Genomic DNA, 18128 nt, shown 5'->3' with positions numbered 1-18128 from the left:
CTCCACAAATCAGCTCGTGGGTAATTTCCATTACAATTGTCCCAGTAATACACAGTTCACAGAAGCATTATGCTATAGGTAAAAATCATTCCACTAGAAAGGACTTGGTGTCTGATTTTTCTTTCTTTTAGATGGTATTGATCTCTGAATGGTTCTTCACAGGGATACAACCTGGGAAACTTGGCAGATGAGTAAGATAGCTTGCTCTTATCTCTCTGATTTTGTCCTAACCAATATTTGACTACATTTTATTCAGGGACATCTCAGAGTCAAGTCACCCCGAACCTCCATCTCAGGCTGAGAAGGGAGCCGAGATCTATTTCTTCTTTCTGTTAAGACAGGAAATAGCAATAGCTTGGTGTAAGTTCAGGGCCATCCTGATTTGACTCTTACTGCAGATTTGACTCAACCATCAGCCAGTTGGCTCTCAGACAAACTCACAGCATCCCAGCATGAGCACCCAGACTGACTGTCACCTCTTCTGTAAATGATGCTTTTATCATCTGCCCTGGGTACCACCGGTCTTCCTTCTCTAGTTCAGCCATGGTTGATACTCATCATTGGAAAGTTACATAAGGCAGACTACAAAACATTCACCTATATGCAACAAATTTTAGACAAGTAACAAAATCAGGGTCCTTTCAAGGAAAACAAATACATTGTCAAAGTCATGGTGTCTTAAACCAGTAGTTTCCAGTGCTAACCATCTCATGAACTTTACTTAAAAATGGTCAACACTGCCTAGACCAAAGGCTCTCAACCTGTGGGTCAGATATCCTGTATGTGTATATATATATATATATGTATATATGTATATATATATATATATATATGCACAGGATACATATATATTATATATACATATATATAATAGAGTACAATTCCTAACAGTAGCAAATGACAGTTATGAAGCAGCAACAAAAATAAGTTTATGGTTGGGGGTCACCCACGACACGAGGAACTGTATTAAAGGTCACAGCATTTAAAAGGCTGAGAAGCACTGGTTTAGACCATGTTTCGAATCACTATGGGAAGAAGAGAAAACTGTTGTTTTTGGTTTTTTGCAGCTGCTCTCAGTTTTTATTTCATTCATCAGGGCTGGAGAAGGTGGATTAATTTATATCCTTGAGTGTCATTGGAGGTACAGCCCCTATCCAGAGCAGCAAAATTAATGTTGCTTTCATATACCACTGAGTATGTTCCTTTAAACTAGAACAACTCTTGAAGAATGTGGTTGGAAAACTCGGCAAGCGAGTGCGAGTCACCAGGCTATGGGCTTTCACATTTAGGGAGAAAAGCCTTTAAGAAAAGCAATCCAAGTTTAAAATAGTACGTCTATTGAAGCCAAAGTCACAATTTTTAAGCTTCTATTCATCTACATACCCCTATTTTAACCTCCATCTGTAATATTGAAAATGTCCTGGTCAACAATTTTAACTCAATTTTAGAATATTATTTTATCCGTAGATTTTTAGTTTGGCTTCTTTCTAAAATGCTAAAAAGCCCCCATACACTTACAATATAGCCACCAAAAGATTGTGATTATAAATATTTTGAGCATGAAATTCATTCAGAACAATCAGCAAACTAAAGAAATCCCCCGTTGGCATAAAGCCCCAAGTCTCTAGTTTCTCACATCTCTAGAATTCCTGCAGTGAAAGGAGCAGTACTCAAACAGACAATATAAACTGCTGCTCTGCTAGAAAAGTCCCAGGGGACTGCACAGGAAGAGTTGCCTGTGTATTGCTGTTTTCCTTTACAGCTCTAACTGCAGGGACAACTCTCACTGGGGTGACTCACCGCATAACTGTTGTAATGAAAGGGTCTATTCAAGCCACTGTACAGCAAATTATATGACCATCTTCCATCCAAACATTATAGTTGGCTTTGGGGGTCATGCACTAGGCAGTGCTCACTCCAGTTACCATCTCTAGGAAGGGTTTTACTCTCCTTCTAGAAAGTTTAGTAACTAGCTGGAAGCACTTCAGAGTCACTTGGAAAAGCAATGACATTAACATACATTCATAAAACCACAAGTACACATGGGCTCCCGAGCCTTATAACTTTTGAAAATTAACACAATTACAATAGGGAACTTCAAACGAAGCTCCTGATTTTTAGGGTATGGGTCTAGAAAATAAGTGCTAACCCTTGGTTAAAAATGGGGAACACAGTGATGTAGGAAGCGCAGAGGGATCGTTTTTTTTTTTTTTTTTTTCCTCTATCAAAACTGGTTCATTGTCCATATTTAGTTTACATATGTCATTTAGAATCCACTTACTGTTAGATGCTGGAACAGCCACGCCCTCATGATATTGGTGGCTACTTTGGGAAAGATGCCACGCTTTTTGTGACGCTTTTTGTCCTTATCAGGGTCATCATCGTCACCTGTGCTGGGGGAAGCTACACTGTTGTCCAAGCCATCACCTGCAAATATAGTGAATCAAATTTTGACTGATGCTACCTTAACATGCTTTATTCAAATAGAATGCCTTTGGATACAAACAAAACCAAAAGATCAGTTAAACGGTTAGTAGTTTCTTTGGTACTTTTTTTAAAATTCCAAGACAAAGAGAAAAGAACAAGGTCTCAGCTCAAAAATAATCATGCCTATATATATATATATAAAAAGTCTTTCAAAGATCAGTAATAAAGGCAAAAGGACTGGAGGGAAATATCCATCTCTTGAGTGGCTTTGTTGCCATGGTAATTATTTCAGTATATGTAATACCTCTACTGGGGAGTTCAGTGTGGTGACATGGTTAGTGGGGGTCTCTGTCTGAGTATTTGAACTCCATATAAAGTCACTGACGTCAACTGGTCAGAAGATGCATTTAATACAGCAACTGCTGCCACAGGTGATCTATCTTCAGACTGGTGGGGGTGGGAGCAGGATGGGAAACTGCAGGCAATCCATCACATAAGCAATTTGTCATGGAATGCTTCAAAGGAGAGGTATAATTTTGCTTAGTGTCGCAAGAGCATCAAATTCAGTAAGGGAAACCCCCTGACATAGTTTTTAATTACAAAATAATTGCAATTGAAGTAAAATAAAGTAATGTTAGAAGTGCATCTCACTAATAACCTGGGCAGTTTCTACATTTTTTTTCTTCAAGGATCACTCACTGAGAGGTCACCTGGTAACATATTCCTAAAGGATCCAATTTTTCTACTGGTATTTGTTATAAACACTTGAGTTGCTTATTTTAGGAAATACTTGATCTCTGTAACTCAGTAAAATGATAATACAGTATTACTTTAATAATGCCATATATGATAAGATGAGAAAAAAGTTACCCATATAATATATATCTCAAGATCTACATTAGAAATACCTATTTTTGATCTTTGGTGCACCAAAGTCAAAGGACAAATGCCAGTGGACTAAACCCACTGTCCTGATCAGCAGCTGTGCTCTGACACATCTTATCAGGGAGCTACCTGAGGCCCCCTGCTCTGTCTGTAAGTTTTAGAAATGGACTGATTGATCTGGGCCCAGAATGAAAAGCTATAATAGTCAGGCTTCAACGTGTGGTAGCAACCACACCCCAGGGCACACTCATCCCAGTAAAGTCATTGGGAACCTATGGTCCTAAGAACTGGACACTTTGCTAGTTCACTTCCCTGATGGCTACTACCTATTGGTACTCCCATTAGAGTTTCGTCCATGGCTTCACTTCTTCCATCACTTGTTGCTACTCTAAGTCCTCAGTGCAACAAGGGTTGCTAGTTGGATTTCATTCATTCTAGTAACCTATAGCAGTTACGTGGCAGACCTTCAATTGTTCACAACTCTTGTATCAGGAAACTCATGCCCCACCCTTGTGACATGTGAAAAGTGACCCCTGCTGGCTTTCACTTGTCTTTATGTGTCCAGAGATAAACTCCTTCTAGTCGGGAGCAGATGGATTCCAACATTTTGACTGTTAGTAGAGCTACACCACCATGAGTTTTGGCAGAGCTTCTTGTAATGTAAACTTTTATAAAACATCTATAATAAGTTTAGTGCATTTAATATCTATATAAGTCATGAAGGTTTCCTGGGCTCATAGACCGAGTTCTCTCTAGAAAAGATCACGAAGACCCCAACACCAAAGCCATCAGGCCATCCAACTAAAGGAGAAAGTCCAGATTTTCAGTGTCGCATGGCTGGATATGCTCATGTTGGATTCCTTGATGGACCAGACACCCATACACCTAAGTCAATGCTGCCTGCCCTTTATTTGCATAACCAAGTGTTATAAGCAATCCCCTTGGGTTTGCCTAATAAATTCTTTGAAAGTCCAGTATTTAACGAAGCTTCTTCTACGGAGAAGCCATTCACCACATAAAACAACAATTCATTAAAGAAACATGAAAAGAGAAAACAGCTCCACAGCAGTTACATTTGCAATAGCTAATCCACCTTCGATATGCAGAAGGTGGCCCAGGAAGAGAAACATAAGACTCGCTCAGCGATTAAAAATGAAAAGCATCTAACTTACCAATACTGTTTTCCCCACCTCTCCGTGATAGGTCTCCACCTTCACAAAAATAGCCTTTTTTATCCATCTCAAACCCCTTCAGATTAATTTAGCAAGCAATGTCTAGTGCCTGCCTAGAAGAGGATTCATTGATAATTTATGGAAATATCTACCGTAATCCAGTGGAGATGACTTTTTTCCAGCTTTGTGCATTAATAGATAATCAAGGCCTTAAAGCAGCCTTAGCTTCCCATTACCTCGGGCAAAAGAATTCCTGAAAGCACGCCTTGAGGGCACCTGAATTATATACTCCATTAGGAGAGGGAGGCTTTCTGCATTCCACGTGTAACAGTCCCCAGAACCTTTCCTGTTTATTTCTGCTGTATGAAAGCAGAAGCATTAAGAACGGGATTTTTAAGTGAAGACTTATGGAGATACAATGGAGAGGCCTTTCAGGCAGAAGCCAGATCACCCCTTCAGTCCCTGGCAGTGACCTCTCTTGAATAAAAGGTTTCTGTTACATCATTAGCTCAAGCCAAAAACAGCCCCGGCTTACTGCACAGTTTGTTCTTCCTACTGTTTTTAGGCAAATACAGCTACTTTACTCCCATCTGGGAGGGAAATTACACTGCTGGGTTGTAATCTAAGACAAGATTTTCATTGGAAGCAAATGCTTTCAATCCAGTGTAAATACTGCTGCATGTTCAGAAAGCCTAAAACAATAAACCTTGCTCCTTCCCAACACGGTTAGGGAAATGGAGAAGATGGGGGCAGAGAAGAGCATAATAAAACAGAGGGCTCTAAAAGCAAACACTTTCATAGATTTTAATAAATTGTTTAACCTCTTCCACTTTCTAAAATTGAAAATTGATCTCACAGCGTCTCGACCTCAGAGGAGAGTCTAAATGGTCAATTGTACCTTTAGCATTTCAATTCACTCCGAAATTTGATACAGTCACCTCGATGTGGTCTCGGGAGGATTTATTTCCTTTTTTTTATTATTTATTATTTATTTTTTTGATTTTTAAGATCACTACACAAACTTGGAGAACCACGGCCAACCACACGGCAGCAGGCAGAAGCTCTGAAGCCCATTTGTAAAATGTCAGCAGTGACTTCATTCCTGGTGCTGACTTCTCCTGCCGCCAAATGAAGGCAAACTGAAAAGGTGGAAATAATCATAAAAATGATGCTACTCCATAAACAAGCTTACGGCCTCATTAGGGTAGCAGTGGGCTCCAGTGGGTGATTTATGCTCGTTTTGCTGATGCTATGAGGAAATGCCACAGGGCGACTTTAGCCAACTGCTAATGGTTTCTGACAGCTTCTTAGCAACTGTGCAAGCAACGTTGTGGCGTTTGCTAGTGACAGAAACCGAAAATGTCATATTATCTGCCCATGTGTCATGAAGTCCGTGTGGCAATTAACTAGTAGGCCAGTGACTGAGGGGCCAGAGGCTCCTGCAAATGGCCTTTGGCTATGCAGAGGCAGCAATGGCTGCCTGCGTGCACACTGCTGCATGTATGTAATATTCTAATGCAGAAATCTACTCCCTGCAACTTCCCAGGTTCTGATGAGAGCAGACCAGGCCACTCACATTCCTTTCTTTTCCTCACCTACGTGACTCTCTGGGCACAGACTCTGATGCTATCAGAGATCTCTAGAGGAGTCTGCCTTGCTATGATTAATTGGCGGTACCTGGCTCTGTGCTTCTGGACACTGGATTCTAGGATGCCAGCGATTTTTTCTGCTCTCTCACAAATTAGTCTAAAAGGATTTAAGATCACTGAAGCAGACGCATTGCCAGATTGCAAGAAGCAAAAGCACTCCGCACCACAAAAAGATACTAGTCTACCAACACCAAGCTTCTAACAAGCAGGGGGAGACACTTGGCCACACTTTCCAGTTTCCAACCTATCAAAACCATGCACTATATGTCAAACTGTCAAACCTTTCAGCATAGGCCATTTGCCCTTTCAAATAATATTTAAGAATTGTTTTCACAAAATTTTATAGGCCGTGGTCTATTGAATGAGACCAACCAACAAAGAAAGGAATTTGTATTACAATTCCGCTCTGGACAGTCTCTAGTGAAACCTGGGCCTGTCCCTGTGGAACAAGGCAGGTGACCTGTGGCAACTCCCAGGCTGCCAGAGAGCTCAGATTTCAAACACACTCAACTCAAACATCCCATGTCGCCTATTTAAGCATGCCTAGGCATTTAGACTGTGCTATCTCCTGCCTTTCAAGGCAGGATAAAACAGCATTTATTGTATTCATACCATTCAATAGGTCAGACTGACCAGGTCAGTGGGGATTCCTCTATAGGCAGGTCCAAGCTCTGCCCCCCTCCCCCTTAAACTATCTCCTTCCTTTCTCCCAGAGCTGCTATTCCTCAAAATACATCAGTAGGGAGGCAAAAAACAAAACCCTTTTAAAAAGCCTAAGATTTACATCACAACTGATGGGAACTCTGCCTGTCAGTGGGCTAGCAGGTAAAAATAAAGTGGATGTATGTCCCAGGGCCTCTGGGTCATAGAGGCAAAACTAATTAAGGAAGTGAACTGAACTTTCAACTGACTGCTGGGGCAAATGCAAGCATAAGGTTGGGACACCCTTGTTATGCTGGAAGTTATCAGACAATCGTAGATTCGAGAACATTTTCATTTACAGTTTTGTGTGGAGACTCCATAGTTCATGGTCATCCTATTTTTGACATGTGGAAAGTTGGGTTTCTTTGCAGGGGTCTCAGCATGCCCAATGCCTAGGAGTGTTAGAAAATGTGAAGAACGCAGCCCAATCCCACTCCTCTAGATCCCAAAAGTCATTTCCCAAAAGTCAAGTAGAATAAGGCTCCCGTGTTATGTTAAGAGGATAACTAGCAAGGTTTACAGACACCCCTTTCTCAAGAATTTGCTAAATACTTCAGAGATCCCCAGGAGTTGTACAGTCTCCATCTCCAGTGCACAAGAGCAGCCAGAATTATTTTCCTCAAGTACGTATCTGATCATGACACCCTGGCACTTCCAGGACTTCCACAGTCCCCCTTTGACCTTAGAATGGAGGTCGTAACTTTTAGCCTGGCACTGGGGATTGTGACAGACTTTCCCAAGTGGGTTTTCAGCAAAGATTTTGCCAAGACTCAATGTGCTAGGGTACCTTCCACATATCTGGTCCTGAGCCTGTGGAAGCTCTCTGCACTTGGCAACTCTCAGTTCTTTGAGGCTTCTTGGGCTAGTTCTTCCCCCACAATGGGCTTCTTTTCCTCTCCTCAGTAATGTGGCAAGTCTCTTGGTGACCTTTAAGACAGTGCTCAACTGCTGTCTCATATATGAAACATTTTCTGGACTCTGGCTGACTTATTCACTCATTGTCACTTCCATGCAACAACTCAAACCTGGGTAGTTTCTGTTTCTCTCTCTCTCTCTCTCTCTCTCTCTCTCTCTCTCTCTCTCTCTCTCTCTCTCTCTCTCTCACACATCTATTTTCTACCTGACAATACTTCATACTCTTCTAAGACAATCAACTTCTAGAGATGTTCTCTTGAGTTCATTACAGCAGGGCCCAAGTCATACCTATGTCTGTTTCTAACCCAGTGCCATCAAAATCAAAGAGAATAAAGTGTTTTTGTGAATGGTAAATATATTTTTTTCCACTGCAGAGAAAGCCTAACTTCAATTTCCACCTGTTACTTTTCTTTTCAAGAGGTATATGAGTAAAATGCTTGGAAAAAATCCTCACTTGTGAAATCTGATAACACAGAAAGCATAAAAGATATGCATTCTCCAGAATTAGAAAGTGTTCTCAGAATCAGGAGCTACTCTTGGGCAAACAGCCTAGCAGTCACAGTATCAGATGCTCAGGAATGCTTGCTGTGCCCTTCAGAAGCAGGCCAGGGCTTCCTGCAATTGTCCCTTATATTGTCTTACCTAACTAAAGAATTTTGCGGTTGGTATAGTTTGCCTGAGTTCAGCATTAAAAGATAAAGCAAAGGCTATTTGCTTCCTCTTGCTTTTTATTTTTCTAGTGGAATAGTCTCTACTTTATTCATTTCTTAGTTTTTCAGTAGCAAAGAGTTCAGTTGTCTTCAGGAGACAGCTTGGTCCTGGGCTTAGACTCCAGACTCACATTTTAAACATCTGTTATAAATCTAAACTCCTTGGGACTCTGGATTTTCTTAGCTTTTCCTAGAAATGACAGCATTGTTTCCCCCAGCGTTCTATACACCTGCCTCCACACTATTTCAGCAGTGGGCTATCTGAGGACCTGCCTCAGCACGATCTCAGCAGTGGGCTATCTGAGGACTCAGTTCTTGGGACTGTAGCAGAGACAAAAGGCATGTCCGCTCTCAGGTGACCTAGGGAAGAATTTTCAGCAGAAATATAAAAGCACGTCCCAAAGCCCCAAGTCTTAGTATTTTTGTTATTGTCATTGTTCTGTTTACAGATGTTGTCTTGGCTGTCCTGAAACTTGCTATTTAGACCATTCTGGCCTCGAACTTACAGAGACCCTCCTGTTTCTGCCTTCTGAGTGCTAGAATTAAAATTCTGTACCACCATGCCAGCTAATGTTTTAAATAGAAACAACATGCTTTAGTTATCTTCTAATCAGAAGCTAATATTACAGTTAATGATCAAAACCAATGATTAATTGTATGCTTAATTTTAATTAGGATTCTGTTAATTTCTGGTCTTCCCTTCTATAATTCTGCTTTAACTCAGTTATTTAATGTATTCTTGTTCTTAGTTTAAAGAAATTCTCCATTGGTCAAGGAGAAATAGTGAAACAAAGGAGGTTCTACCACCCACAGCTTTCTTGAAAAGTTTGAGCTGATTCTCGTGAAAACCAAGATAAGGAGTTAGTTGTAGACATTTGCTATCCCAGAGCCAAAGTCCAGCATGGTCTTCACAACTGGTATGTGATACAGACACACCAAGAAGAATGAGAGGAGACAGGAACGAGGGTCCACTCTCCAGCCAGCCTACTGGCACGTGCTGTAATTACAGCACCTGGAAATGGAGGCAGGAAAGCAAAGCGCTCAAGCCCAGCTAGGGTTACATGGTGAGATGCAAAGCAAAGCAGCCAGGAAACAAAGATTAAATCTCTTCTAAATACACATATTCCTGGTACTCAGAAACAGCTCTGAATGTTGCTGAAGTTTGGCTCTCCTAAAATTGGTCATGAGATGTTGGCTTGCTAGGTGAATTTAAGTGTGCTGAATGGTGACAAGAATGTGTTAGTGGTTAACCACTGTGGACAGACTTCAGTGTTAGTCTACCCGTTAGCAGTCTCATGACAGCTACAGAAAGTTAAGAGAAGACAATGATTCAGCACTTGAAGAAAACACCTCCTGCTCTGATGTGCTGCCTTCATTTTCCCATTCAAAAGTGATCTCACTGTTGATAAAGCCATCATTCCCGACAGCTCTTACTACCATCGCCACATTTTTTTAAAGATTTATTTATTTATTATATGTAAGTACACTGCAGTTGTCTTCAGACACTCCAGAAGAGGGAGTCAGATCTCGTTACGGATGGTTGTGAGCCACCATGTGGTTGCTGGGATTTGAACTCTGGACCTTTGGAAGAGCAGTCGGGTACTCTTACCCACTGAGCCACCTCACCAGCCCCCCATCGCCACATTTAACCAAAGGACACTGTGGCCTGAGTACCATGTCCGTGCAGAGCACAAACGGCAAACAACGCATCTCAGCCACACCACTCTGAACAAGCCCCAGCTCATCCCGCCCTTGAAGCTAAGCAAAACCGGGCATAGTTCATACTCGAATCGTTACACAAGCTATGGACACCATGAGAAAGAATTTTGGTTTCCATTAAGCATTCCAATCGGAGGGCACAGAAGCTAAGCAACATAATCACAATGATAAATGTAGAGTTGCAAACCCGTGGACTTAATCACACAGCAATACAATTCCATGAGTGTCTGAAGTAAGATCTGGCCTAGGCTAGAGGGCACTTGCAGAAGAATCTGAAGAGCAGGCAAAAGTAAAGACAGAGGACAGACGGAAGCATTCCGGACTATAGGACAGGAAGAGCAGGCCCAGAGGCCTCATGCAGCACAACCCAGCCATAGAACTCACTGGAACAATAGAACCAATGATCCTGGACAGTTGGAGGAACAGGAGCTCTATCCTTGTGGATTGATCCCTAGGGTTCTGGGAATCCTGACCTGCCAGGGTACATCTGTGAAGCTGTTAGGGCCAGCAGTTATTAGAACCAGACTAGTACACAAATTCCATCAAATAAAGCTTCACTCCACTGACTCTTGCTAGTTCATTTCACATACCCTGCACCCCTCCCCCCCCCACACACACACACACAATTCCAAACTAAGGCTGAAGAATGCAGGGTGGGGTTGGAGAAACGGTTCAGTGAGTGAATTCTCTGACTGCCAAAGCTAACAGTTCCACTGTCCACAGAACTGACTCCTAGAAGTTGTCCTCTGACCACCACATGCCTGCTGTGACATGTGCATGCCTATACAGAAACACGAAGGACGAGGAGTTGTAAAACCTTATAAAAGCAATAAGTCCACTCAGATGGAATGCAACCGAGGCACGCGGCATGCTAACAGGAATTGATTGCTAACTAGGCCTCATCTCCTCAGAGATGCAAGTTAAGACTGTTGTTAGATCCAAAGGCAGCCCAGCGTTAAGTAAGGCCAACTCTGCGTGGCCTGTGAGCTCAGGTTGCAGGAAGCCAACAGTGCCAGCCAGAGGAGGACGTTCATTTCCTTTTGCATTTCTGTAAACTGACAAAAGTAAAACATTCCATTGCCCCTAGCATCTTCCTCTCTGTGCCTCAGTTCCACTGCCTGGCACCCTGTCCCTGGAATGCCTAAATGCCCCAACGCCTGAGGCTCTTCTGCTTCTGGTTACACATGCTCAGAACTTGCCTCATCTCCAATCAGCCCAAGTATTCACCCTTGCATTCTTGTGGAGCCAATCGGAGTGTCAGTAGACTGCATTCAGAAGTCCGATTCAGATGTGAGAGGAATAATTGTAAATATTATGCATTTTAAAATTATATTTCTTGCTGGGATGATAGGACAGGCCAGTAATCCCAGCATTTGAAAAGTGGAGGCAAAGGCTCAGAAGAGCAAGGTCATCCTTGGCTCCATCATGAAGCCTAGAGTAGCCCAAGCTATATGAACTCTCCTCTCAAAGGCCAAAAATAAAATAAGATGTGTGAGCGCAAGTCAATCTGACTCATTAAATATGGAATTTGAATTAAAGTAAGTAAGAGTTTTAAAATATATAGCTCATGTTGGGAAAGATGGTTTTTTAGAGTCGATCTATACTAATCTCACGGAAGAGCACAGTGCATTTCAAAGCTGATCATCAGAACTCATCCCCAACCCATACACATACTCTAAATCTACTTCCCCCTCTGGCCTTTACTCCTGACCATCATTAGGGAGCTGTACTTCTGAACATGCCAAGTTTATATGGATCCATTGTCATCGCTGTGAATGATCCTGTGGGCGTAACACAGTGAAAATATGAGCCCGAGAATATCCCTGTGTATATATAGGTCAGTCTTAATTTGGGTGATTTTATGTTGAGGATTGCCAGCATGTGGAAATAAATTTGGAATTATTTCTTTGGCATAGATAACACATTCAATTAAGCATCTATCACTTCATGACTCTCTACTGTCAACACAAATAATGTATAAAATGTAATGGGGTGGGAAATGTGGAGAGAAACCAACTAAGACCCAGGATGAAAATGTTTATGAACTTTGGTGAAACACACAGACACAAAAACATTCCAAACCCTTAAAGTGCATTTGGTGCAATTAAACACAATTTTGTAGAGCCCCTACAGGACAGATGCAAGCACTGTCCAATTATGAGCTCACATTTGTACTGAACTTTTACCCAAGATTAAGTCAGAATAACAAATATTTATATGGGTTAGTGTTCACTGAAGTAAGGAACTATGGACAGATGTAACATAAACTTAGAAATCAAGCAGCTTTTCAGTGCTCCTCCCACCCCACTCCCTTGAATCACTGTATTTGGTTCTTTTAAGCAAGAATATTTTTTTCGTTTTAAGAAACCAAATATGGTATTTTAACTTTATTCTCTCTTTAGGGGAGCTGCATCAAATTATTTGTTTACACACAGGACAAATAGCAATGATGACTATAAAGAAAAATAGATTTTTACTTATTTTTTTTATCTATTTAGTATTTTCTTTTTACAACTAAACACTATAGAAAGTCCTTTGTATATTGACTCTAACAGCAGAACAAAATGAAAAGACCTCCAGTCAAACACACTTGTAAATGTGAAGGGAAATCTATGAATGCATGTTCAGAAGCAGCCATACAAGGAGGATACCAAGAACCAAGGCATTGGCAGCTGCATAAACATATTCTAGTAACGCACACTATTTTTTTGAAATGGTTTCACAAGAAGTGAGTCAACCTGTGCTAATGAATGTCGAAAAGGCTCTATGCAACCATAACAAATATCTTTAAAGGGGGAAAATGTCATACATGCGCTCTTACAGACAGGCAAGCAATGGTTATAATACGTACATAATACATGCACACACACACACACACACATAGTGTTTATCAGAGTGTGCATTTGTGGTGTGTGCATGTGTGTATGTGTGTGTGTGTGTGTGTGTGTGTGTGTGTGTGCATACCTTTCATAGGTAGGATAGAACTTCTTTCTCTAAAGTATATAGAATACACTTGGAAAGTAAGGTAAAAGCCAGTTTCCAAAATTTAAAATGGAAGCAAAGATTTTTCAGGTTGGCTGCCTAGAAAATGACAAGAGAGTGGGTTTTGTTTATTGTTTGTTTGTTTGTTTGTTTTGTTTTGTTTTGTTTAGTTTTCCAACACCCCCATTCCTTACACAGCTGAAGACCAAACAAACCAACATCTTAGAGGATGAGCCGGAGCCCAGCACTAGTGATTTCTACACAAGTAAGTCTGTGAAGGACTACATTAGAACAGAACCAGAGGAGCTATGCTCGCTGCAGAGAGGCGTCTTAAAGGCTTGCTCCTCCAACTCCAGGTCCCAAAGTATAACCTGATAACAAGACAAAAGTGTAAGAACTAAAGAAGCAGTAACATGGGGGAATGTCAGCATAGTGACAATTAGCCCTCTATATGCTGCAGGGGCTTCATAAAAAGAAACTCACACCACAGGACTATAACTCATGTGTCTACTGGCTTCAGATCATATTAAAATACTTGTTATATTCATAAGTGACAGAATGTATTACAGTCTTAAAATGTTTTCACCAAAAACATCTCTAGAAGTTATAACATTTTAAAAAGTGTATGTGGGCCACATCGTTCTTGAGTGACATGGAGAAGTCAGGTGGCGGGTCTGTATTCTGTAGGGGCTTTTCTCCAGGGTACCCTTTCTTCCCTACATAGCATGGCAATGTGTTGCAACTCCATCCTCTGACTCCTTAGCTTCCTGGACATCCACCCTCAAGGCACCCCTGGATGCTTTTCATTCTGTTCTCAGTGGTCAGAAGGTATGAGGGAAGACGTCAGCAGTGGGCAAATAGGACCACAGCTGTGTAAAGATGGAACCCAAAGAATAAAGGCACAGGAATCACACACACACACACACAGAGAGATCTCAGAGCAAGAGGCTCAGGATGGACAGGGAGGGAAGAGACTCCACTCTGTCCAGTTACTTACATTATTTTAGAGTCAATTGGGACAAAGACCTGAAAAAATGAAGCAGCTGGTATTTAAAGAAGAATTAGGAAATACTAAGTACATTAAATATAATTGAGGAAGAAGAAATGGCTGAGAAGAAGGTTAAATGAATGATAAAATCCTTATGACTCTTCTTGTAAAACCACCTAAGAAATTCCACCGTTTTGGAAGCAGCGAATTCCAAGTGTGCATCTATCACAGTGCCTGAGCCCAGTGTGCATCTATCACAGTGCCTGAGCCGAGTGTGCATCTATCACAGTGCCTGAGCCTAGTGTGCATCTATCACAGTGCCTGAGCCCAGTGTGCATCTATCACAGTGCCTGAGCCCTGTGTGCATCTATCACAGTGCCTGAGCCCAGTGTGCATCTATCACAGTGCCTGAGCCCAGTGTGCATCTGTCACAGTGCCTGAGCCCTGTGTGCATCCTTCACAGTGCCTGAGCCCAGTGTGCATCTATCACAGTGCCTGAGCTTGTTTTCTTTTGGAGGCTCTAGCTCTTTTGTGGACTTGTAGTGGCACTCACACTAGTGACTCAGTTAATTAGGCACAAGTGCTTGCCTTTCAGAAGAAGCACACTGTGCACATGGGCAACTTTAGTGGACACAGTAAAGATAAAAGGAGCTTTTACAGAAAACCAGACACTCCAACTTTCTTGTTTGAGAAGGTATCTTCGATTTCATTAGCTGTAGACAGGGATTCAGTGCGTTCCGTATGTTACCCTCAGGCCCATAACAATGGCCCTGCCTGTCCATGGGTGTGAGTCTATTAAGAAGAATCTTACCGTCTGGACAAGTAGAGCCAGAAACATGTGGAGTGCATATGTGTATCTCCCTCAAGAGAAACACGAGAACTGGTCTGGCCACTTGGTGTAAGGAAGAACATTCCTGAACCAACTGGTTCTGAGTCAGAGCATCCCAGAGGTGAACTGAGTCACTTGTGGAAGAAAGCAGCTTCAATGTCATCGCTATTAAAGCCCTATGGCTTCATGCCTGGTACCCTGCCTTACTCTTACTTTGCAGGTATCATAAGAGAGTAGTTTAGTTAACCCTATAGGTGGAACAACATTATGAACTAACCAGTACCCCCCCCCCCAGAGCTCGGTGTCTCTAGCTTCATATGTAGAGGAAGATGGCCTAGTTGGCCATCACTGGGAAGAGAGGCCCATTGGTCTTGCAAACTTTATACGCCCCAGTACAGGGAAACGCCAGGGCCACGAAGCGGGAGTGGGTGGGTAGGGGAGTGGGGCGGGGAGGGTATGGGGGACTTTGGGATAGCATTTGAAATGTAAATGAGGAAAATACCTAATAAAAAAATTTTTTTAAAAAGAGAGAGTAGTTTAGCTTTTCAAATCAGATTGTGAGGCTAAGTAGGGAAGGTGGGTGCCGCCTCAAGCCTCTCTTCTACCCCTCTGGAATCAGGAAACCTAGTAGTTGAAGCTTAGGCTTGCTGGCCACATGGGAGAAATGCTGAAAGATGTTTGCTGTGTTACCTGTCAGGCAAAGCTTAGCTCATTGAGTGAGTGCTTCTGTATTTTCCTCTTTGAGCAAGGCACACCAGTTTAAATCTTTCTTCTAAAACTTTTTGCTGCCTTTGTCACCTCTCTCCACTCACATTCCTAGGAGCTAAATCTCCAAAACATCTACTCTGCTCTCTTATCACTTCATGCTTCCTTTCCTTTCTTTCTTTTTTTTTTTCTTTTCCTGTCCCCCTCCCACCCCTGCCCCTTTTCTTAAGGAACCCTGAAGTGTGCTTTTTAAGTAAGCATGCTTCAGAGAAAAATAAGTAGCCATGCTGCCTAAACAGCCCATCACAAAACCAGGCAGCTGCTGGGCACAGTGATAATGGGGAGAGAAGTTTTCAGGATTCCCTAATCCCCATAGGCTCCTTTAACAAACCAGCAGCTGCAAGAAGCCAGGAGCTCCTGAGGCCTCTGTGTGTGTGCACTGTTCTCTCCTCTTCACACATCCTTAAAATAAAGCTCAACTTGTACAGTAGACACCAGACAGGATTAACAACGACTAATCATGAAATTAAACATCTATAATCAGTAGATTGCAATAAAATTTGCTTCATAATTATCAACTGTTTATTTCTGGACCTTTCCACCTAATATTTTTTGGAGTATGGATAACAGAAGCTACAGAAAGGGAAAACACACATATAAAGGAGAACACAGAACAGGCTCTTAGGTCCCTCATGAGACAGGTTAATGTGTAAGTTGTCCTGTTGTGAAACAGAGGGTTTGTTTGATTAACATGGACAGAGTTCTCTTTAAGATAGAAAAATGAGATACACTATAAGAAAATGGCTTTTCACCCTCATCCAGATGATAGTTTCTTAAATGGTGGGTCATGACCCTATGAGATCATGTGACTGAATTTAAAGCTTGTTCTGTGTGTGTGTGTGTGTGTGTGTGTGTGTATTATAGTAAAAAATTTCCAAACATAAAATAATTAAAACTTTATTAAAACTCAATGTCCAATGAGTCGCAGGTGCTTGTAGGAGCACTTGACCATGGTGCATCGTGAAACTTCACCGCAGCCTTGGTTTGGACAGCCAACAAAAACATTTAGTAAAAAGAAAACTCACAAAGAACGAAGCCTAAACCACTCTCAAGATTGCTGTTAAAACCTGCAAGGTTTTCACCACACACACACACACATGCACACACATGCACACACTCATACACATGCACATGCACTCATGCACAAGCACACAAACATGCTCACACACACGTGCACATACATGTACACACATGCACACATGAAGTGCTCTGCTCTTTTAGAAATATAATATTAATTTTGGAAAACAAAATGTAGTATTTTTCTTGTCATCAATGCTCAACATGCATCAGATTAGCTATCTCTGGATTACATTGTGTTTCATTTTAAAAACTGCTGCTTGAGTTGCTAACTTGATTTCCATTTGGAAAAGAAAAAAAAAAATGATGAACTGAGGACCTGCCAGATGGCTCAGTGCTAAGTGCAGTGGCCAGCAAGCCTGCGGACTGGAGCCTCATCTCAGAATCCACTCGGTGGGAGGGAGTCAACTCTGCAAAGTTGTCTTTTGATCTTTACAGACTTGCCTACTACACACACAACTATAAAAATAAAAATAAAGATTTCTACAACATCACTTGGGGTTAGGACAGAATTTCTATCAGTCAGGGACATTTCTGAAATGGCCCTAATCTTCTGCTACCTTATCTTACGTATCTATATAAAGCAGTGTTCTCAGCATTGATGGTTATAAAGTAATAATATCAATCAGCTCTGAAAACTGTTGAAGACTCTGATCCCTGCTGTAACTTCACTCTTAATGTAAGACTAACCAAGTGCATCCACTTGGAGATTGAACCTACAGCCAAAACATTCTGGGCCATCTCCCTTCCACTGAGCCAAACACCAACCAGTCTTGTCCATTTCATGACTATGCAAATTTGCTTTCATCTTTAACGAAATGGTAAAATTATATGTATACCAAAGAATTGCCTTGGAACAAATTTCTTATGTGATTATTGGCAATAAATATTCCACTACTGTGTCATGTAAAAAAATTCTCCAGCAGAAAGGTGTGTCCTGTGGAGAACTTGTAGGAAAAGTAGTTCTTGGTAGTCAGAATTGACAGAAAGGCTGAAAGGGACTGGTCCCAGAACACTCACTTGATATCTGATACCAGGTGTGGCACTGATCTTAGATAAAATAATACTTGTGAAAATTTTAGAAGTTAAAATTCATTTGTTCATGATTAGAAACAATAACTACAAAAAGCATCCTTTTAAAAAGAGAAGTCCTTAAAGCCCGGCATGTGCTATCATAGCTACAGTCCCTGTGCTCAGGCTGAGGCAAGAGAACCTACTTGAGTGTGAAGTCAGAATGTGCTTCAGAGGAAAACCCCCACTCCTAAAACCAACACCAAAAGACAAAAATCAAAATCAAGATTGAGTTAT

General features: G+C 41.5%; 1 protein-coding gene across 3 annotated transcripts in view; it reads right to left on the bottom strand.

The window, feature by feature from the left end:
- Nucleotides 1–18128, bottom strand: part of Meis1 (Meis homeobox 1) — a 140861-nt gene that overhangs the window by 59057 nt on the left and 63676 nt on the right. For all 3 annotated transcript variants that reach the window (XM_085829096.1, XM_085829095.1, XM_085829097.1), the window contains one exon: nt 2282–2427. In XM_085829096.1, the coding sequence (XP_085685222.1) occupies nt 2282–2427 (146 nt within the window). The remainder of the gene's footprint in view (nt 1–2281; nt 2428–18128) is intronic.

The sequence above is a fragment of the Mus caroli genome, unplaced genomic scaffold (assembly GCF_978045245.1).
Source record: "Mus caroli unplaced genomic scaffold, Mus_caroli_1 scaffold_13, whole genome shotgun sequence".
In the NCBI taxonomy this organism is placed as follows: domain Eukaryota; kingdom Metazoa; phylum Chordata; class Mammalia; order Rodentia; family Muridae; genus Mus; species Mus caroli.
This window is presented reverse-complemented; position numbering and strand designations above follow the sequence as displayed.